This window comes from Podarcis tiliguerta, assembly GCF_965153285.1.
Source record: "Podarcis tiliguerta genome assembly, chromosome: 14".
NCBI classification, from domain to species: domain Eukaryota; kingdom Metazoa; phylum Chordata; class Lepidosauria; order Squamata; family Lacertidae; genus Podarcis; species Podarcis tiliguerta.
The window spans coordinates 18,278,221-18,295,411 of NC_139547.1; the positions used below are offsets into that span (position 1 = coordinate 18,278,221).

At 42.7% G+C, this 17,191-nt stretch overlaps 1 protein-coding gene across 4 annotated transcripts in view; it reads right to left on the reverse strand.

Moving 5' to 3' along the window:
• Window positions 1–244: 244 nt before the first annotated feature.
• TICRR (TOPBP1 interacting checkpoint and replication regulator) overlaps window positions 245–17,191 on the reverse strand; it is a 41,535-nt gene continuing 24,588 nt past the window's right edge. For all 4 annotated transcript variants that reach the window (XM_083411771.1, XM_083411770.1, XM_083411769.1 and 1 more), the window contains 18 exons: window positions 16,196–16,334; window positions 14,815–14,957; window positions 14,399–14,608; window positions 13,072–13,205; window positions 11,836–11,936; window positions 11,224–11,317; window positions 10,076–10,155; window positions 9,456–9,695; window positions 9,063–9,159; window positions 8,709–8,772; window positions 7,632–7,778; window positions 6,432–6,522; window positions 6,233–6,294; window positions 5,658–5,798; window positions 4,286–4,431; window positions 1,940–4,067; window positions 977–1,096; window positions 245–671 (listed from right to left, as the gene is read on the reverse strand). In XM_083411771.1, the coding sequence (XP_083267897.1) occupies window positions 556–671; window positions 977–1,096; window positions 1,940–4,067; window positions 4,286–4,431; window positions 5,658–5,798; window positions 6,233–6,294; window positions 6,432–6,522; window positions 7,632–7,778; window positions 8,709–8,772; window positions 9,063–9,159; window positions 9,456–9,695; window positions 10,076–10,155; window positions 11,224–11,317; window positions 11,836–11,936; window positions 13,072–13,205; window positions 14,399–14,608; window positions 14,815–14,957; window positions 16,196–16,334 (4,253 nt within the window). In that variant the 3' untranslated portion in view covers window positions 245–555. The remainder of the gene's footprint in view (window positions 672–976; window positions 1,097–1,939; window positions 4,068–4,285; window positions 4,432–5,657; window positions 5,799–6,232; window positions 6,295–6,431; window positions 6,523–7,631; window positions 7,779–8,708; window positions 8,773–9,062; window positions 9,160–9,455; window positions 9,696–10,075; window positions 10,156–11,223; window positions 11,318–11,835; window positions 11,937–13,071; window positions 13,206–14,398; window positions 14,609–14,814; window positions 14,958–16,195; window positions 16,335–17,191) is intronic.

Here is a 17,191-nt window from a genome sequence, read left to right on the forward strand (position 1 = left end):
ACAACAACCAAAGTATTACTATTTATACTCTCTTCCTAGCAGTATTCAAGTACCATACAGCTTTGGAGGGTAGACTGATGCTAATTACTTTCAGTTAATTTATGTGCTTTAAAACCTAACAATAAATAATTAGTTTCCTTCGTTTCATGGCAAGGAAGATGTGAAATTGTTTTTTGCGTTGTACATAAAAGATATTCAGTTCCCTAGTATTTAGCTAGCAAAAATAAAGAACATTCTTTCAGTACCATAAAAGCAACTTATCATATTAATTTATTTTACAAAAGTACTTTTTAAAAGCAGTCAGTTTCACCCATCATTTATATCCTTTAGTGCTTAAACCCTGGGAGGAGCCCTATGATGACACGCTCATAGCTTAAATTTATATGGAGACAGTACAGCTTTTCCTCACTTCCAGTACTAGAACACAACTGTGAGTTCATGAGCAAGAGGTGCTTCCATTGTGGCTGGCAACATTATCTTCATTTTGGTTTTAAAGTCATCCAAAATGGCTTTGTCATCAGGCTCGCAAGTATTTTCACCATCTTTTTCCCAGGTTCAGCTGAGCAGCCTTTTCCGTGAGTAGGTCCTCCTGATGGAATGTTGTCTCATGGTTGTACTGTGAAAGGGGGAGAGGTCTTCATCTGCAGCTCCAAATGCATCATTGTTGTCTCCTGTGTAGGAAAGCAATAATATGAAAAATACTGGCAGGCATAGACAGGAGAGGCAAGAAGTTTTAAGTCAGCTATTCCCCTCCGTGGAACAGCAACTTTCCGTGAGAGAGCAAAATATCGAATAGATGGTGAAAGAACCCAAAGCAGTTTAAGAATAGGTTCTCACAGAAAAGGGAACTGGGTATTTTATTGCTACAGGAAGGTCTTACAAGAACCATTGGACTATATATGTGTGGGCAATTTGGCTCCTTGCAGTTCAAGCTTCTTTTGACCACCACTCAGGGGTTCAAATAAACTGCATTTACCTGTGGGCCATTTCCTCAGGGATGTGGTGTGGCCTTGATAGAGCAGCGGGGACTGCGTCAGCGCCCTAAGTCCAGTAGCAGAGATTGTGCTCTTCCCTGAAGACTTCGGTGGACTCATACCTAGGAGACGTGGCAAAAGATATTAGACACAAACCCTGGTCGGAGGTTCCACCACTTCTGGTAGCTATGCAATATTCATATGTGCAAAATGGCAAAAAAATAGGGCTTGAGTTAAGGTGAAGAGATTAATCAACCACAGCTTGATCCTTCCTTTGAACCTTCTGTTTATTAAATTCTAAAATACTGAAGGAAAGTTAAGGCATATCTAAAGGACTGGTTGACATTTTGGTAATATGCCAATTGACTGTTTTGTCATCTGCCTTTAATAAATTAACAGAACAATCCTATGCAAATTTACTCATAAGTCCCACTATGCTCGATGGAGTCTACTTCCAATGAAGTGTGCATAGGACTGCATCTTAAAAACATCTGATCCACTGATAGCCCTTGACACAAGATGTGTGTTGCTGCAATACTGCTGTGGGGAAAGAAATACCACTAGCTCATTAGGGAAGCAATTAGACTTGTTTGTTAACCCTGTAAATTGCAATGCAGATTAATGGTGCTGTATAAATTTGGCATAATAGTGGGAGTATTAATTAAAAAAAGACAGTAGTAAGTTGAAAGTTCATAAAAGCAGAGCTGGAAGAGATTCAAGGCCCATCTCAAAGGCATGACCTTTGGATCTACCATGCCACAATCAAGCTGGTACACTGTTGAATGCTTCCTGCAGCTGGGATTTTTAAAAGACTGAGCCTTGCTTGGTGTGTTGGTAGGGCTGGCCAGAGGGTAATTCTAGAGCAATAAAGGTATGTGCGGAAAGACGCAAAGGAGCCTTTTCTCTCTGTTTGTACCTTCTGCTCTGTTCCTTTTCACTGTAGCTGAATTTCAATCCAAAATTACCTGAAATGCTGAAGACCTCCTCTTCCTCTTCCAGTATTGTCTTGTTTAAGGATGCTACACCTTTTCCTGTACTCAGCAGTTCGGCTGCATACACTGCCACGTTTGGGTTGCCTCTCTTGGCACAGTGCTTTTTTTTCACTTCGTGACTGACTTCCTCCTCAGGAGACATGTGGCCAAAGGGCCTTTTTCTGAACTTTAGGCCAGGGGTCCCTCTGCAGGTGCTCTCGTCTCCACTGGGCTCTGCATCGCTGCAAGGTGACTGGTCCTGAAGCCTACAGATGCCTTCAAGTTCAAAGTCCCCCAAAGGCAGTGCTTTATTGACGCCAAGAAGGTCGGAAGCTCTAGTTTCCCCAGCCACCTCCACGTGCCTCTCGCTTCTGCTGCAGCCCACAGTGGCCCTTTTCCTTCGCGGCCAGTCCTTGATTGCTTCAGGGGTCACTTTCCCTTTATGCTTTGGAGAAGGTGTCCAGGGAAGGCCAACATTGCCCTGGGATGGGGAAGTGGAGTTGGGGGTGCAATGAGTTGGAGTGTACGACTGACATATATAGGTCTGCCCCCCACCCCCAAACTTCGCAGGGGTACTGTGAGCAGATCGATTACAAGATGGCGAGACGGTTTCCAGTTTCCCAGAGTGCCTGCCGCACCAGGTCACGGAAAGATCCCCTGTAGCAAGATCGCTTTCATCTCCTTTGGGCCTTCCAGACTGCAAATGAGATTGAGGATCCAAAGCTGGCCCAGAGCCAACCCTTTTAATTCGGAGCTTGGGCAGGCCAGAAGCTTGCATCTCGAGTTCAATCTCGTAAGTTCGTGGGCTCGTTGCCAGAGGCAGAGGGTGAGCAGTCCTAGGTGTGCTGAATGTTGCCCCCTTCTCGGGCTTCCCCAGCCGTGCTGCAGCCTCCCGCTGCCTTCTGTCTGGGGTGTGACGCAGTGAATAGGCACTCGAGCCAGACTTTGGGGTTTCGGGCAAGGAGGCCTGGTCACAAGCAGGAGGGCTCTGGAGGAGCAGAGGCTGCAGACTTACTGCCTTCTCCCCTGGCAAAACTGTACCTGGACCACCTTCTGCTTCAGAACTGCCAGTGGCGAAGACATTGGTTAGAGAAGAAGCATCTAGGCGCTCGCACAGAACCACAGCATCTGGGAGAAGCATGTGGTCCTTTGTGGAGAGCTCAGGAGGCAGGTGTCTTTCTAACCCCCTCCTCTTACTTGGAGTCCTCACTCCACGTCTCTTCACGGAGGGGGTGCTCTCTGCTTTAGCTTTAGCAGAAAGATTCAAGTCTGTATAGCAGGGATGCTGCTCGGCAGGCAGACAGGCAGGCGACTGGAGGGCTTTGGCTGGGTATGTGTTTGTGACCCTCTGTCGTTTCAAAGGAGTCTTTTGGGGAGTACAAGACTTCCTGCGCAGATCCCAAGTCCCAGCAGGAGAAAGTGTGGATGTGGCTATGGCATTTGGGGGTGGGCTATTTGGCAATGAGTTAACATCGGGCATCAAAACAGGATCACCAGGTGGGGAAAAGGCTTCACTAAGCTTGGTGTTCTTTGGACTCGAAGATGGTTCTGAAAGTCCGCCTCTGGATACTATAGGTGTCACTTCTGACACCGCAGAGTCCAGCTCCAATGCTGAAAGTGGCTCTGTAAGTTGTTCTGCCTCAAGAGGCTGTTTCTGAACAGAAGCTGGAGAGGCAATTCTCCAGGCAACTCTCAAGGAGCGCCTTGGGGACGGCAGTTGTGAGAGCCACGTTCCTGGTGAATTTGATGGGACTGGAGAGAGCAGAGCAGCTGCCGAACAGGAACCACTTGCAGGCGAAGCAAATACATCATCAGGCACCTCATCCCCTGCCTGCATTCCAGATGTTTGCAGCTGTGCTGCCTTGTGCGGGGAAGAAAATATTTCCTTCATCAGAGCCGTGCGTGCAAAACAATCCCCTTTCTTTTCAGTGGCTTCAGGCAAGGACTTGCTCTTCTGTCTACAAGGTGAGAAGAGATTTCCCAAACTTTTGGCTGCACTATGCTTTGGGGCTCGGCTCTTTTGGGGGGTCTGCTGTAGCTTCTCCAGAACAGTTCTTCCTGGTGTGTTATTAGGGGGACTTAAGAGCTTTGGGGAAGACCGAAGGGATGCTTTCCTTGGTGTCTGTGGAAGGAGAGTGAAAATGGGTAACTGCTTTTGTCTAGGACTACAGCAACAGAACAGACTACATATGGAGCTTAATATCATTTCTACTTACAGAATCACTTATGTATTTGACTACTGACATTACATATTAAGGCTGTACACTAGAAGTGGGAAATTAAGGTGGCATGTAGACTAGATAAGTAGGTATGGAAAGAAACAGAAGACAGCAATTTTACCTGATAAACAAGCTCACTGGAGGCTAAAGTTTTTCTTCTTGTTCTGGGTGAGTCCATCCCTTCAGAACCAAACACATCAAGAACTGCTCCAAAGAGAAGGCTCTTTGGGGACTGGATGGCTTTTTTCACAAGAGGAGATGCTAAGCCTGTAAAACAAAAAGACAGCAAACAGTCCACACAAGCGTCAGCTGCTGTAGGCTCAAGCTTTTAAGGCAGCATGTTCCTGGCTACCCACATTGGCATGAACTAGTTAGTAACTACAAACCAAACATTTCCAACTTGTAGATGTCTGACTAAATGTATGACTGACTTGCTATGCTGAGAGACCGTGCCAAACAAACCTTGGTCTCTGCAGTGACAAAGTGGAATAATTACTTTCAGCAGCAACAAGTGGCAGGTATTGCCTACAACTGCAACTGGAGGGACAAGTTAGCATGCAGGGACAGGTTAGACCTCCCTTTTACTATCTGCTTCAAATTGCCCTCTATAACGTACAGTGGTACCTCAGGTTACAGACGCTTCAGGTTACAGACTCCGCTAACCCAAAAATAGTACCTCAGGTTAAGAACTTTGCTTCAGGATGAGAACAGAAACCGCGCAGCGGCAGGAGGCCCCATTAGCTAAAGTGGTACCTCAGGTTAAGAACAGTTTCAGGTTAAGAACGGACCTCCAGAACGAATTAAGTTCTTAACCCGAGGTACAACTTTACTTATGGCAGATATATGAATATCACTAGCGGACTATGAGGCCTGTAGAAGGAATGAATGAAAGTAGGAGTAGGACCCAGGTGATTGTTAGATAAGTAGTTTTCTGTACCAATCCATCTACCACTGAGAAGTGGGGCTGCCCACCTCCAAGGAAATATAGGGAGAGTAGTTTTAGGTTGTGGTACCGTACCTGTGGAATACCCTACCCAAGGAGGCTTGCTTACCTCTCCCTTCAATGTTCTGAAATAAAGGATGCAGCAAGCTCACCACACATCGTCGTGTGTTGCTGATTTTGTGTGAAAATCAGTCTGTTTGAGAAACGAGTATCTATCATTTTTTATTATTATTGGCTAATCAATTTGTTTTGATGGGGAAAGATAAGGGAGCTTGAACATCCAGCAGATGTAGATTAACGTCTACTTTGCCTAAAAAAAATACCTTTCATTTATAGAGTTTTTCATGACAGTACAACATCAAACAAGCATTAGAAGAAAAGTACAAAATCTCCCAGGCAAATAAACAATAGAAAAGTTGCAGGCGGAGCAAATAGCGCAGTAGGAACACCCAGGTAAAATAAAGCAGCATCTACTTTGCCTCTCATGTGTTCAAGCCAATCTTGTAATCAATCCCTGGAACCAAAAGCAATCCGTTGCTTGCTTCCATACCTGTTAAACTGTCTTGTACATCAGGTGCTTCCGACTGCATTTGCTGTACACTCTTCTTGCTGGGTTGAGAGCAGTAAAAGGAACCAGAGACTGCTCTATCCTGTAAAAGTTGCTTGATCCGTGGACTTCTTCTTAATCCACCTTTGGGTTTGTATGTGGAAGAAACAAGGTTTGTCTTTAAACTCACAGCCATATAGTACCAAGTCAGTGCCACCAATAAAGGGGAATCTAAGAACTGGTGCTGCAACTCAGCATTTTGTTGTCGTTGTTTAGTCATTTAGTCGTGTCCGAGTGTTGAGATGATAAAATGGAGGGAGAACCAGTGATCTTCCCAGATATTGCTGGAATACCATTGACCATGCTGGATGGCCGTGACTGATGTTGAAATCCAACATGTTCCCCATACCCACTGTAAACTGTCCGGAACTCCTTGAACGAAAGGTAGGATAAAAATGAAATAAAAATCGGAATTTTTGCCACCTTCTGCTCTGTTAACAAATGAATTTAAGCTATAGCCAAAGAGCTGGAGCTCCCCAAACATGCAAATAAAAAGGTCACATAAAATCAACACCTACATGGTATGGCTTTTTCAGGAGATTCTTCTACAATGCCAACTTCAGATCCAGGGTCTGAATTCCTATGAAGGAAACACTGCTTTAGAAGTTCAAGCACAATGGCAAAGGACATCCAAGTGCAGAAAGGTGCCCAGAAAAGTTCCACTTTCTACCAAAAACAGTAAGTTGCTTGATCAGTGAATCTGGTGCCTTCACTCACCGGCCTTTAATCTGCTTGTGCAGCAGCCGCCTGGAGATCTGCTTGTGCAACGGTGTTTCTGCCACACTCTTGGTCAGCAGTTTGAGATTATCTGAAAAGGACCAAAGAATAATTATCGCAAGGTAGCAAGTCTGCACAATGACTTGCATTGTGTAAGCCAGGTGAGGATAACATATTTGACGTTTAGAAGTAAGTACTTTTTCAGATTGCAAACAGCTTCAGTCCCCGCATCTAAGTTTTTCCCTTCCCTTCCCTTCCAAAATACCCTTTGACTCTCTGGGGTGGGAAGTCCTCCTGGCTCCACATTCACTTAATCCCTTCCATAGTAGACACCTTCCCTGGTGTTCCATATTTTCCCACTTACTCCTTTTGCCCCAGCCATCCTACATAAGCCAAGACAAGCAGTGGGAGTTACGTTCCAAGGCACCACACATTTAAGTGAAATTGTGTATATCTGAAACACTATTGAAAAAGCCTGCAAACACCCTGTTCTGCCCCCGCCTCATCCCCTTTTGTGATGTTTTTGGGTCACTTCTGGGTTTGGAGCAATGCATGTGTCGCGCAGAGATTGGATGCACGCACAACTGTCGCTGCCTGTACAGCAAAGCACTCATTTAAGTAACCTCTCACATAAAGAATCATTGACACCGAGAGACAATGGGACTGCTTAAGGTGCCCCGACTAGAAAATTGGAGAAATCGAGAGATATATAGCTTGCCATTCCTGGAAGCAGCCTTTAAAAAAGTCCCATATGCTCAGAGACTTTGCGCCTGTTCATTGGGGGAGATAGGAAGCCCAGAAAACCTGTTCTTTAGATGTCCCTTTTATGAAGAGGCACGTAGTAAGACCACTGATCTCCTACTGGTGAGGCTCCCTGACCTCCCGGAAAAGCAAAAACGCGACCTTCTCCTGTTAGGCAAAGATCAGAAGACGACCCAGGTGGTCACCAGATTCTGTGTACAGATCTGTAGGTGGAGACCATCTCCCATCTCAAACTAGTTTGTTAAGAAAATCCCCAAACTTGGTTCTATGGGTGACTCTGGGTCAGCTCCCTGCGGTAGTTTATTGTTGTACATTGTTTTTAAATTTATTGTTGTACATTGTTTCAATTGCTTGTTTTCCTTCTGTGACTGTACCCCAAGTGTGTTTTATAAGCTGGTCTCCGACCGTAATAAATTATCTATCTATCTAACCTCTCACCTCTTGCGCACTCCTTAGCTCGGTTCCGCCTGTTTTTTAAACCTTCTACAGCTGATACTGACTGGCTTCGAGGAATCTTTGATAGGGATCTTTTGCCTGGAGGAAGCATTTCTTCATTGAAGAGGTTCCTTCGTACCTTTGTCACTTCTGGAAGCATCAAAAAGCCAAAAGAAGGAACTGAGTTTTGATTGCTGTTCACAAGACAAAACACTCTGTGCAGTTCAAAATCCGAGAATTAATATAAAGTGTCAGATTAATTTTTTTCACAATTAAGTATTTTTCTCTTTGTTTTAAATCCTGGACACACAGAGAACCAAAAGGAAGACACCGGGTTGTATCCAACTAATTTCTATCCCAAGTAGACCCATTGAAATTAACGGGCTTAGTTAGTCATGTCCATCAATTTCAGTGGCTCTACTCTGAGTAGGATTACCACTGGATCTAACTCTCAAGAAATTAAGAAGATCCAGAATATGAATCACATAGAGCCCAAATGCATCCCTGCTGAACTGAATCACGTATCCTGTTGAATGCAGTGGAGATACGAATTGCTTCTCTCCACAATGCACAACCTGAATTCATTGATACATTCTGGATTACCATCGATAGACACTAGGGACTCTGGCAATAAATGCACATTTCATGGCACTTATTGTTGGATCAAAAGAGAAAAGTTTGGTAAATATAAAATTATTTCCATCCTCATAAGCCTGGACAAAGCTTTAAAAACACATATATGGATATTCTTTAAATAAACCAAGCACTGTGCCAAATTTGAGAAAGTCAGCTGCAGTGGTTACAGTTTTGGGATGGATAAAAAAAATATGAATTATTGAATTTCTCCTAGTGTATTGTGGGCAATTGGTCTGAAAATTGAGGACAGGAGAGATGCCCCTGGGGAAGAAACTCGCCAAATTGCAAACTAATAGGTCCACTAGTAGGTGGATAAATGCCACTTTATACAGACCTCTTGCTTCACCTCTTGACAAGCCCAAAAATCCCTCCAAGGGATTAATCTGAATCAGATCACAGCCCTACCATCTAGTTCTCTAATAAGGAAGGAAGGAAGAATTTTACCTTGCACTGCCACTTTCTGTACAGATGGTAATGATTTCACATCAAGGCACACATGAGAGCTGTCCTGAATTATTAGAATATAGTATTAGAATGATTTCAGAATTACTGTACATCTATTTATAGGTAATTTGGAAAAAATAATGCCGTAAACTGAAATCCATTTATTTGGAAAAGGACTTCCCTTTGTTCCAGTGAAAACTAAATCAGTGTAACAGCTTTCCATATAAAGGTGTTTTAACATCAGAAAGACTATTCAAACAGGCATAGAGACACAGGAGTTTTACAGCTGCTACATGCATTTTCTGGTTTTCCAGAAAGATATTGCGGGGGGGGGGGGGGGAGAGGAAACGTTACCTTCCTAGTACGGTTTCTGGGTACTTGAGGAATCTCTATTTGGCGCAAGTTCTGCGATGCTTCTGTTACACTCCGGTGTCTGGCCAGCGTGTTCTTTCTAGAAGTACAAAGTAAAATCTTGAGCAAGGCGCACAATTACATTTCAACAATTTTTTTAAAAAGTAGGGGCTTTTCATGCAGCCACCTTGAAATAAGGTTCATTGTTTTCAACACAAAGTGACATTCTCCCATGCTGCCCTCAAGGTAATATAACACCAACAGGAAGTCCACATGGACACACCTTTGAAATGTTTGCAATATCCTTTGATAAACTTCAGATGGAATTTCCTTATTCAGAAAGAAATTGCAACCCAGTCTAATTTTAATTCAATGCCATTTACGCCTTGCAGTCACCTTTTCTTGGCAGATCTGGTGCGTAGTTCTTCCAGTTGTTCTGCATCGGTACTTAAGGAAGCTGTTCTGGAAACAGGAACTGAGGATGCAGAAGGAGGCAGGGATGGGGTTTGGCTCTCCTGACTGAGAGAATCGTCACTGAAGAAGTCTGCTGGCAGGACAGAGGCCAGCTTTGGGGGAATCTGTGTCCCCAGACTGTAGTACAAATCCCCAAGGGTCTTTGGCATAGATTCCAGATACCTACAGAGACATCGTAACACAAGCATGCATCAGACACGCTACTTACCAAGGACTCTAACCTTTGTGAGATTTTGTTACCTGATTCTGCACCCGACTTTATTATTAAACTTGCAAGCTCTTGCAAGTTGAAATTTATGAAAATGATTTGTTATGGTAAACTTGTATAATGGAAAAATGAATAAAAATTATTATTAAAAAAAAAAGAATGGTAAATATAAAATACTGGCAATTCAGATAACCAGCTCTTTAGCTCACGTTCTGCATTAATAGTCATGCAGCTCTCAAGTCCTCTGCATAACAGAATTTGTTCAGCCTTCCCTGCTCCACTTATCGTTTTGTAAATGAATGAATAAAATTAGCCAGCACACAAGAGCACTTACGTTTCTACAACTTCTTCCAAAAACCTGGCAAGGTATCCTGGGTCTTCAGTCAAACACAAAATCCGCAGCATCTCTGTCATCTGCAAGCAAGTTGAGTGGCAAAAAATTGGTCAAGGGTTAATGATAGCAGGCCAGTTCACATGTAATGCCAGGCCAAAGCATGATTTAGCATGAACAGACAAATGTGAAGTTCCACTGTTTCCACTATGACCTCATTGACCTTTGTTCATATATAACATAAAGCCAAACCTCGACTTAAGCGCACATGAGCAAACATGCAGGTTCCTGGGGTGAACACTAGGGCTGCTGTGCTCCTTTCCTAGACCCATGCAATCCAGGGTTAAGTCAATGTTTGTTTGAATACATTTTATCGAGGCTTATAGAGAAAAATAGAAAACTTAGTATCATTTTTTTCCCTTTTTATCCAAACTAAGACTTTAATCTTACAATAAAAAACATAAAGAGAAATGGCGAGGGAAGGGAATAAAGAAAGAGAAAGAGAGAAATAAAGGAAAAGAAATAAATCAGAAGGTAGGGGACTATATATAAACAATATTCACTTCATCTACTCCAATATAACACCCAACAAAGCCACTTTCTAAAAAACAAACCTTATCTTCATTCCTCAAATCCAAATTTAATTACCAGTAATTCATTTTCTTTTTCATGCAAAAAAATCTTTAACAAATGTTAACAATGACTTTTTTCCGATTAAACATGTCAACTGTTTAATCGATTGGCATGGTTACGTCAATGTTTAAATTAGCAGTGCATCTCAAACCTAGCAGACAAACAAGGAGTGGTACACTAAGAACAAACTTTGGTTACAAGCTTGTGACTTGTCTGGAATGAGATAAACCACAAACCCGGGTTTGGACATTAACCCTGAGACAAACAATAGCTTAGCCCTGCATAGTCCATCAGTAGCAAGACCAGGGGAAGAGTGCAATGGCAGTGATCTTCACACCAGGAAGTAGCATGTTTGTTCATTTGTGCTAAGTTATTGTTTGGTTCCACATTATATGCTGGCCGGGTCACCAAGACCATAGTTGCTGCTCAACAGCAATTGAGATGTGAAGATTTCACATGCTGGCTGAGAATTGCTGTTTTCAGCTTCTGGAACCCAGAGGCAAGGCTTGTTCATCTACCTCTTCCACAAGCTGTTCCATCTCATCTGTGCTATTTTGCAAAGAAGGGCACTGCAGGCACATTTCAAGGCGCAGATACACCTGAAGCTGACACCTGTTAAAGAGAGGGAGAGGGAAATATGAATGGAAGAGAAGGTATGCCCTGCTGCCAATTTTATATCACCTGCTGAGAGCAGTAGCGACATTAGCAGCAGGAAGAGCTACAAATGTTTCCACCCAGTGCCTTCCTTGCTGCCACCGTCTTCCAAAAAGCTGAGCAAGGAGCCACACGTTATTGTTAAGATACCATGGATATTGACTGGTATTCTGGTTTGTTAGTGCAAGGGTGATATCTGCCTATCAAAAGCAGTATACAAACATTGTAAAACAGATTAACATAAAGTGATTTTGCAAGGTTGTTTACACATTCAGCATATTATCTAGATACACACCACTACACAAAGATATCCTTGAAAATTAAAACAAAGGGCAATTGTTATTTTTGTAGCGTTCACTAGTGAATTCCTCCACTACTGCACAAGAGAATTTGGTAAGGCAATCTCTTCAGCACTACAGGAATCTATTCCACACTTATCAGAACAACCTATCTGGGAAAGTAATAGCGTCTCGTACTCTCTGACTTTGATTTCCTTATCAGGATCGTTGCCAAGCTGCTGACGGAGGGCTTTGCTGGTTTTCAGGAGTTTGCTTCGGATTGTATCCACACCAGCTGCCTGTAGATTTAAAATCAGAAAGCATGTAACGCTCCGAGGACAGACAGCAACTTTAGAAGCAATGCAATGAAATAATAGCTGAACTGTTTAATTGCAAGGGCAAAATGAAATATTTGAGCGGACAGAATGATCAGTGTCAAGGAGACATTCAGGAGCAACAGGGTTAAGACTTTTAGGGGGTTTTGTGTTAGGATATAAAATGTTAACACTGGATCTTTACCTTCAGACTTCCTACCAACTTCAGTTCTTTTAAGTATTTCCTAGGTTCAGTGCAGTTACACCCAGCATGTAAACTCAAATAGCAATGGACAAACAACTAGGTTCAAGGATTAAAGGTTTTTAATTGATTTATTAAGAAAAGGGCATGTACAACACAAAAATGTGTATTTGCCACTGCCGGCAAGATTTAGCACCAAACCAGATGAGACATTAAGCACAACCATGCATGTAACATGCCATCTAATTTCACCTTAGCAAATACACTGATTCTCACCAGGAAATATATCCCAACACTGGGAATGTTGCTACTGTGCTTGAAGCACAATTCCTGCAATTTATTGCTCTGGATTAGGGTGGGGAACCTTTGACCCTGCAGATGTTGGCTGATGACAGATCCCATCACCACCAACCGTGTGCCATACTGGTTGGTGCTGATGTGAGTTGTAGTCCAGCAACAGGTTCCAAAACTCTGTTCTGGATGAATAATCTAGGACTGAGCTGAAAGGGACCTCCTTTCTGTGATGAAGTATCTTGGTTTGTGCAAGAACAGAATCCTTGTTTTGATTATTAGAGGGGCTGGAGGGAGGAATGCAAACCGGCAAAAAAGAAAAAAAACCCAGCGAAATTTCCCCAAAGCATGTTGCCAAAAGAGGTCAATGGATGGTATGTTTTACAGCAAAAGACATCTGTGTCCCACAAAGTTGTGCTCATTGCAGGCAGACAGAGATCTGTAAAGAAAGGCCTCATTGGTGCTGCTGCCTGAATATCCAGCATTTTCTTCCATTTCCATTTCAACTCTAAAATGGCATGAAATCGCCTCCTGTTTTAAGAACCTGTTGTACATTCTTCCTACCCCCAAACACCTTCCTATATGTTTATATTTAAATGGAAAAACAGGCATGTCTAGCCACCCTACCTCATTTGATTTCTGCAACGCATTAACAGCTGCCACCGTCTCCTGGGCATACGCAAACAAATTCTCTCCGCTTGTCACCGCCTTCTGGTAGTTTGTAGATATAAAAGAAAGCATCTCCTCCTCAGTCCTGAAGCCTACAAAACAAATGCACACATAGGTAAACCAAAGTGGGAGGGGGGAATCAAGAACTTGCCATGAACAGTTCATGCAATCAAACACTTAAGGAATACTGCTTAAGGATTATTTGAAACACTTAGCTCTAGTAGGTAAAAGAAAGGAATGGCCAGGGGTAGCCACATGGTGTCCTCCAGGTGTAGATGGGACTTCAATTTCCATTACTCCAACTACTGGGCCATGCTGGCTGGGGCTAGGGGAATTCAAGTATGACTACAGCGGGAGGACACCGTGTTGACTACCCACGGGGTAGGCAACCATAAATGCCTTTTCCTTCTTCTTTTTTAAAATATTTTTTATTAAAGTTTCTGTTTTACAATTTGGAATATTCATTTATACAACCTTAAAATACAAGTGACTTCCCTTCTCTTTCCATGGTTCATTTTACACAGCATAAATCCCTGCAGATTTTATATAAACTAAACCATTCAGTATTCGATTATTACTTCCATCAAAACTTGTTTACACTGTTGAATATTTCTTATTGCTGCCAGTGTTTTCAAGTGTACACAATTTCCCCCCATATATTCAATAAACATTTTCCAATCTTTTCTAAATTCATGTTCTTCTTGTTCTCTTATTCTGTATGTTAGGTCCGCAAGCTGCACATATTCCATCAGTTTAACGCTGCCATTCTTCTTTGGTTGGGACCTCGCTCGTTTTCCATTTTGGGGCTAACAAAACATTTTTTGACATTTGGGAATTTCAGTCTGAATTATCCCCAACAAAAAGAACTCTGGGTTTTTTTGGAAAGGATTTTTTGGAAAGGTGCTTTTAAACATTTTTTTCCAATTCATTATAAATGATTTCCCAATACTCTTTTACCCTTTTACCACACATGAAAGAACGTTCTTTCATAAATGCTTTTTCCAGTGAGGGAGCAATAAAAAAGCAATTCCAGCAATTCTCATACCTTGGCTCACAGATTGCACTAGTCCCCATACTGGTGCCAACAGTAGAAAGAGATACTCCACAATTCTACTACATTTAGAACAGTGCCTTCTACTCGTGCTCTTATAGCTAGAATATCTTAAACATTTTCCTTCCCCCTCTACTTCCAAAGCCATTGCAAAACCCATTGCTTCTCCTACAAAGCCTCTCTCTTGCACTCTCCAAAACACAGGATGGGCAGAGGACTTCATCTTGTACATACCTATCTTGGTTTTCTTTGCTTCCCCCCTTTCTTCTACTTTATCATTCAATCTTCTCGGTAATAGCTTTTGGGAAACATTCTCACTGACTGGCAGCTCTCCATCTGGCTGGAACTTTTGAGCCTTTACATTCAGCCTTGCAGCGTTTAGCATTTGAAGGGAGCGAGGCATGGTCTTCATTTTTTGCCTAACAGGAGTCCGGGGAACTCCGCCTGCTCAAATCAATAGACATAGGCATAACTTGGAGTTAGAGAAATCATAGTGAACCACATCCAACAGAAGAAAAGAATACCACATGCATATAAAGTAGCTTTTAAAAAAATGAAAGTAGAAGCAGGGTGTTTATTAAAGCACAAGAGAGGCAGCTATTGAGAAGAATGGAACAGAGCGTGGACAAGTGACAGTGGAATGTGCATACGTCTCTTCCTGTGATCCCGCTGTTGGGATGTAGCAGAGATGCCAGAGGCTTTCTTCTGGTAAAATTCAGACAGACAGTGGGTAAGTTCCCTTTCATGCTTTGGAGCCTCCTTTTCCTCAGTAGAAGACCCTGCCTGCAGCAACCTGTGTAGGGAAAGATTGCTTCTGTTTATAAATCTTATTTTGACAGCAAAAGCAAAGATTTTCCTTTCCACTACAGTTGAAAGCTTGCAATATGTAGCATGTCTAACCAGCTCTGCTGAACTCTGCAAGTCTTCCTAGTCATCCTAGACCTGAGGCCAAACTCTTGTCCGAATAGGACATATTCATTCATGTTGAAATGTGAAGCTCTGAAAACCGTATCTTTTTTATTCAATTTTAAATTTGGTCTGTATCACTGAGTAAATATTATTTTTGCTCATTACTTCATAGCTCAATCTCTGCGACGAGGCTGGGACCACCTTCACGGAATGCTTGCTGATTCAGTCTAAATTGCTGCATTGCCATTTATTAAGCTCATGTTAGACTTTGAAAAAATTAACCAGACACCCATACCCAGGTACCCAAGCTCCATTCTTATCAGTCAAGTGCCACTGGGGAACTTTGAAGAGCTTTTGCCAGGAAGCAAGCACAATAAAAGCCTTATGTTCCCCCCCCCCCCACTCCAACTCCCTGCCATCTTGATCCCATAACCCAAGGCAAGAATGGGATGGGACCATTTCTCATAAGAACCCTCCCTTAGTCTGAAGAAGTGGTCACCAGAACCTCCCTCAAATATCTGTACCCTTAGCCATCTAACCAGGCAGTAAAGGGACTGTTTACTGAGTATGTCTATTTCACCACTCAAAACTAGGCATTCATTTCAAAACCAATAAGACAAGCGATAACAACTGTAACACAGAGAATAGTCTATGTGTTTTGATCCTCACTAAGTAGCCTTCATGTTGTCCGTCGCCCAGGCTTTAATAGATTCTTAGGATTATAACATTCTAATTTTGCATTTATTTAACATGGAAAGATCATGTGAAGAAGAAAAAAAACTGATAAGGCATAGCCAATGCAAATACAGTCGTACGTTGGTTGACAAACGCCTTAGCAGTTGAACGTTTTGGCTCCCGAACACCGCAAACCTGGAAGTGAATGTTCTGGTTTGTGAACGTTCTTTTGGAAGCTGAACATCCGGCAATGCTTCCTGCAGCCAATTGGAAGCTGCGCCTTGGAAGCCGAACATTCTGGAAGTCGAACAGACTTCTGGAATGGATTCCATTCAGCTTCCAAGGTACAACTGTATATTTTGCAAGGCTGATTATAGAATCCTCCACATCACAGATCTGCTCTTCCCAAATTAAACTGGCTTTGAAGGCAAAGCAAAAAAGAATCACCTGAATGATTCCATCAAGTGAGAACTTGCTCCACAGAGGTTTGAGAAAGAGTACCAGCCTTCAATCACGGCAGGACTCCAGGGGTGGGTGCAGGACAGCTCCTGCTGTGCCCACTCTGGAATCAGAGTTTCTGCTGGGTCTGCAAAGACAGAATAAAAGCATCCAAGAATTATAATGGCCACAGGCTATCCCACAGTTAGGAATGAAGTTGCTGCAAATGTTATGCATGTTTATTTAGTTATTTAACTATTTATTATACCATACTTTTCTTTAAAAACAATACTTCAAGGTGGTATTTTATTTCATTTACTAAGAAATTAATCCCCCAGAGTTCAAAAGACCTCATTTTCCAAGTCATCTGCATACAATTCTACTTTCCAACAATATGGATGAGTCTATAGCATAGACTCATCCATACATTTTGCCCACTAAACTGCTTTAAACAGGCAGGGCATCGTTGTTTTAGATCAGTGGCTTTAAAGCTATATTCCAGCGAACACTGGAGTTTCTTGGGTGCTTATCTGGGGTTTCTCAATGAGAAGTTCTGATTAAAGATGCCTTTCTCCTCGTTACCAACCTTCCCCTGCAATGTGCAGCTGCAAGAGAAGGTGGGTTATGTTTCTCAATTCAAGTAGGGCACTGGTAGTGGAGAACTGAAGGGAAGCAACTCTGGTTGATTTCTGTTGGAATGATGGAACCAAGGGCCATTGGGAAACTGCATCCCCTTTCACCCAGGAAGAATATCACGGCAAGGGGAAGACCACTCTGGCCCCATCTACTGACCAGAGAAGGAGCAGATGTAGGGGGCTTGCTCTCTCCCCACCCACACTCTCCTGGAAATCACTTAGCTCCAACTGAACAGCTGAATGAAAGTGTGCCTTGGCTCCAACCAAAGAGAATTCAGGGCTGAAAAGTTGTGTGTCTGTTATGTGTGGTTATAATCCATTGTAAACCAGTTGATTGAAAAGTAGGCTACAAATCTTCTAAATAAATAAA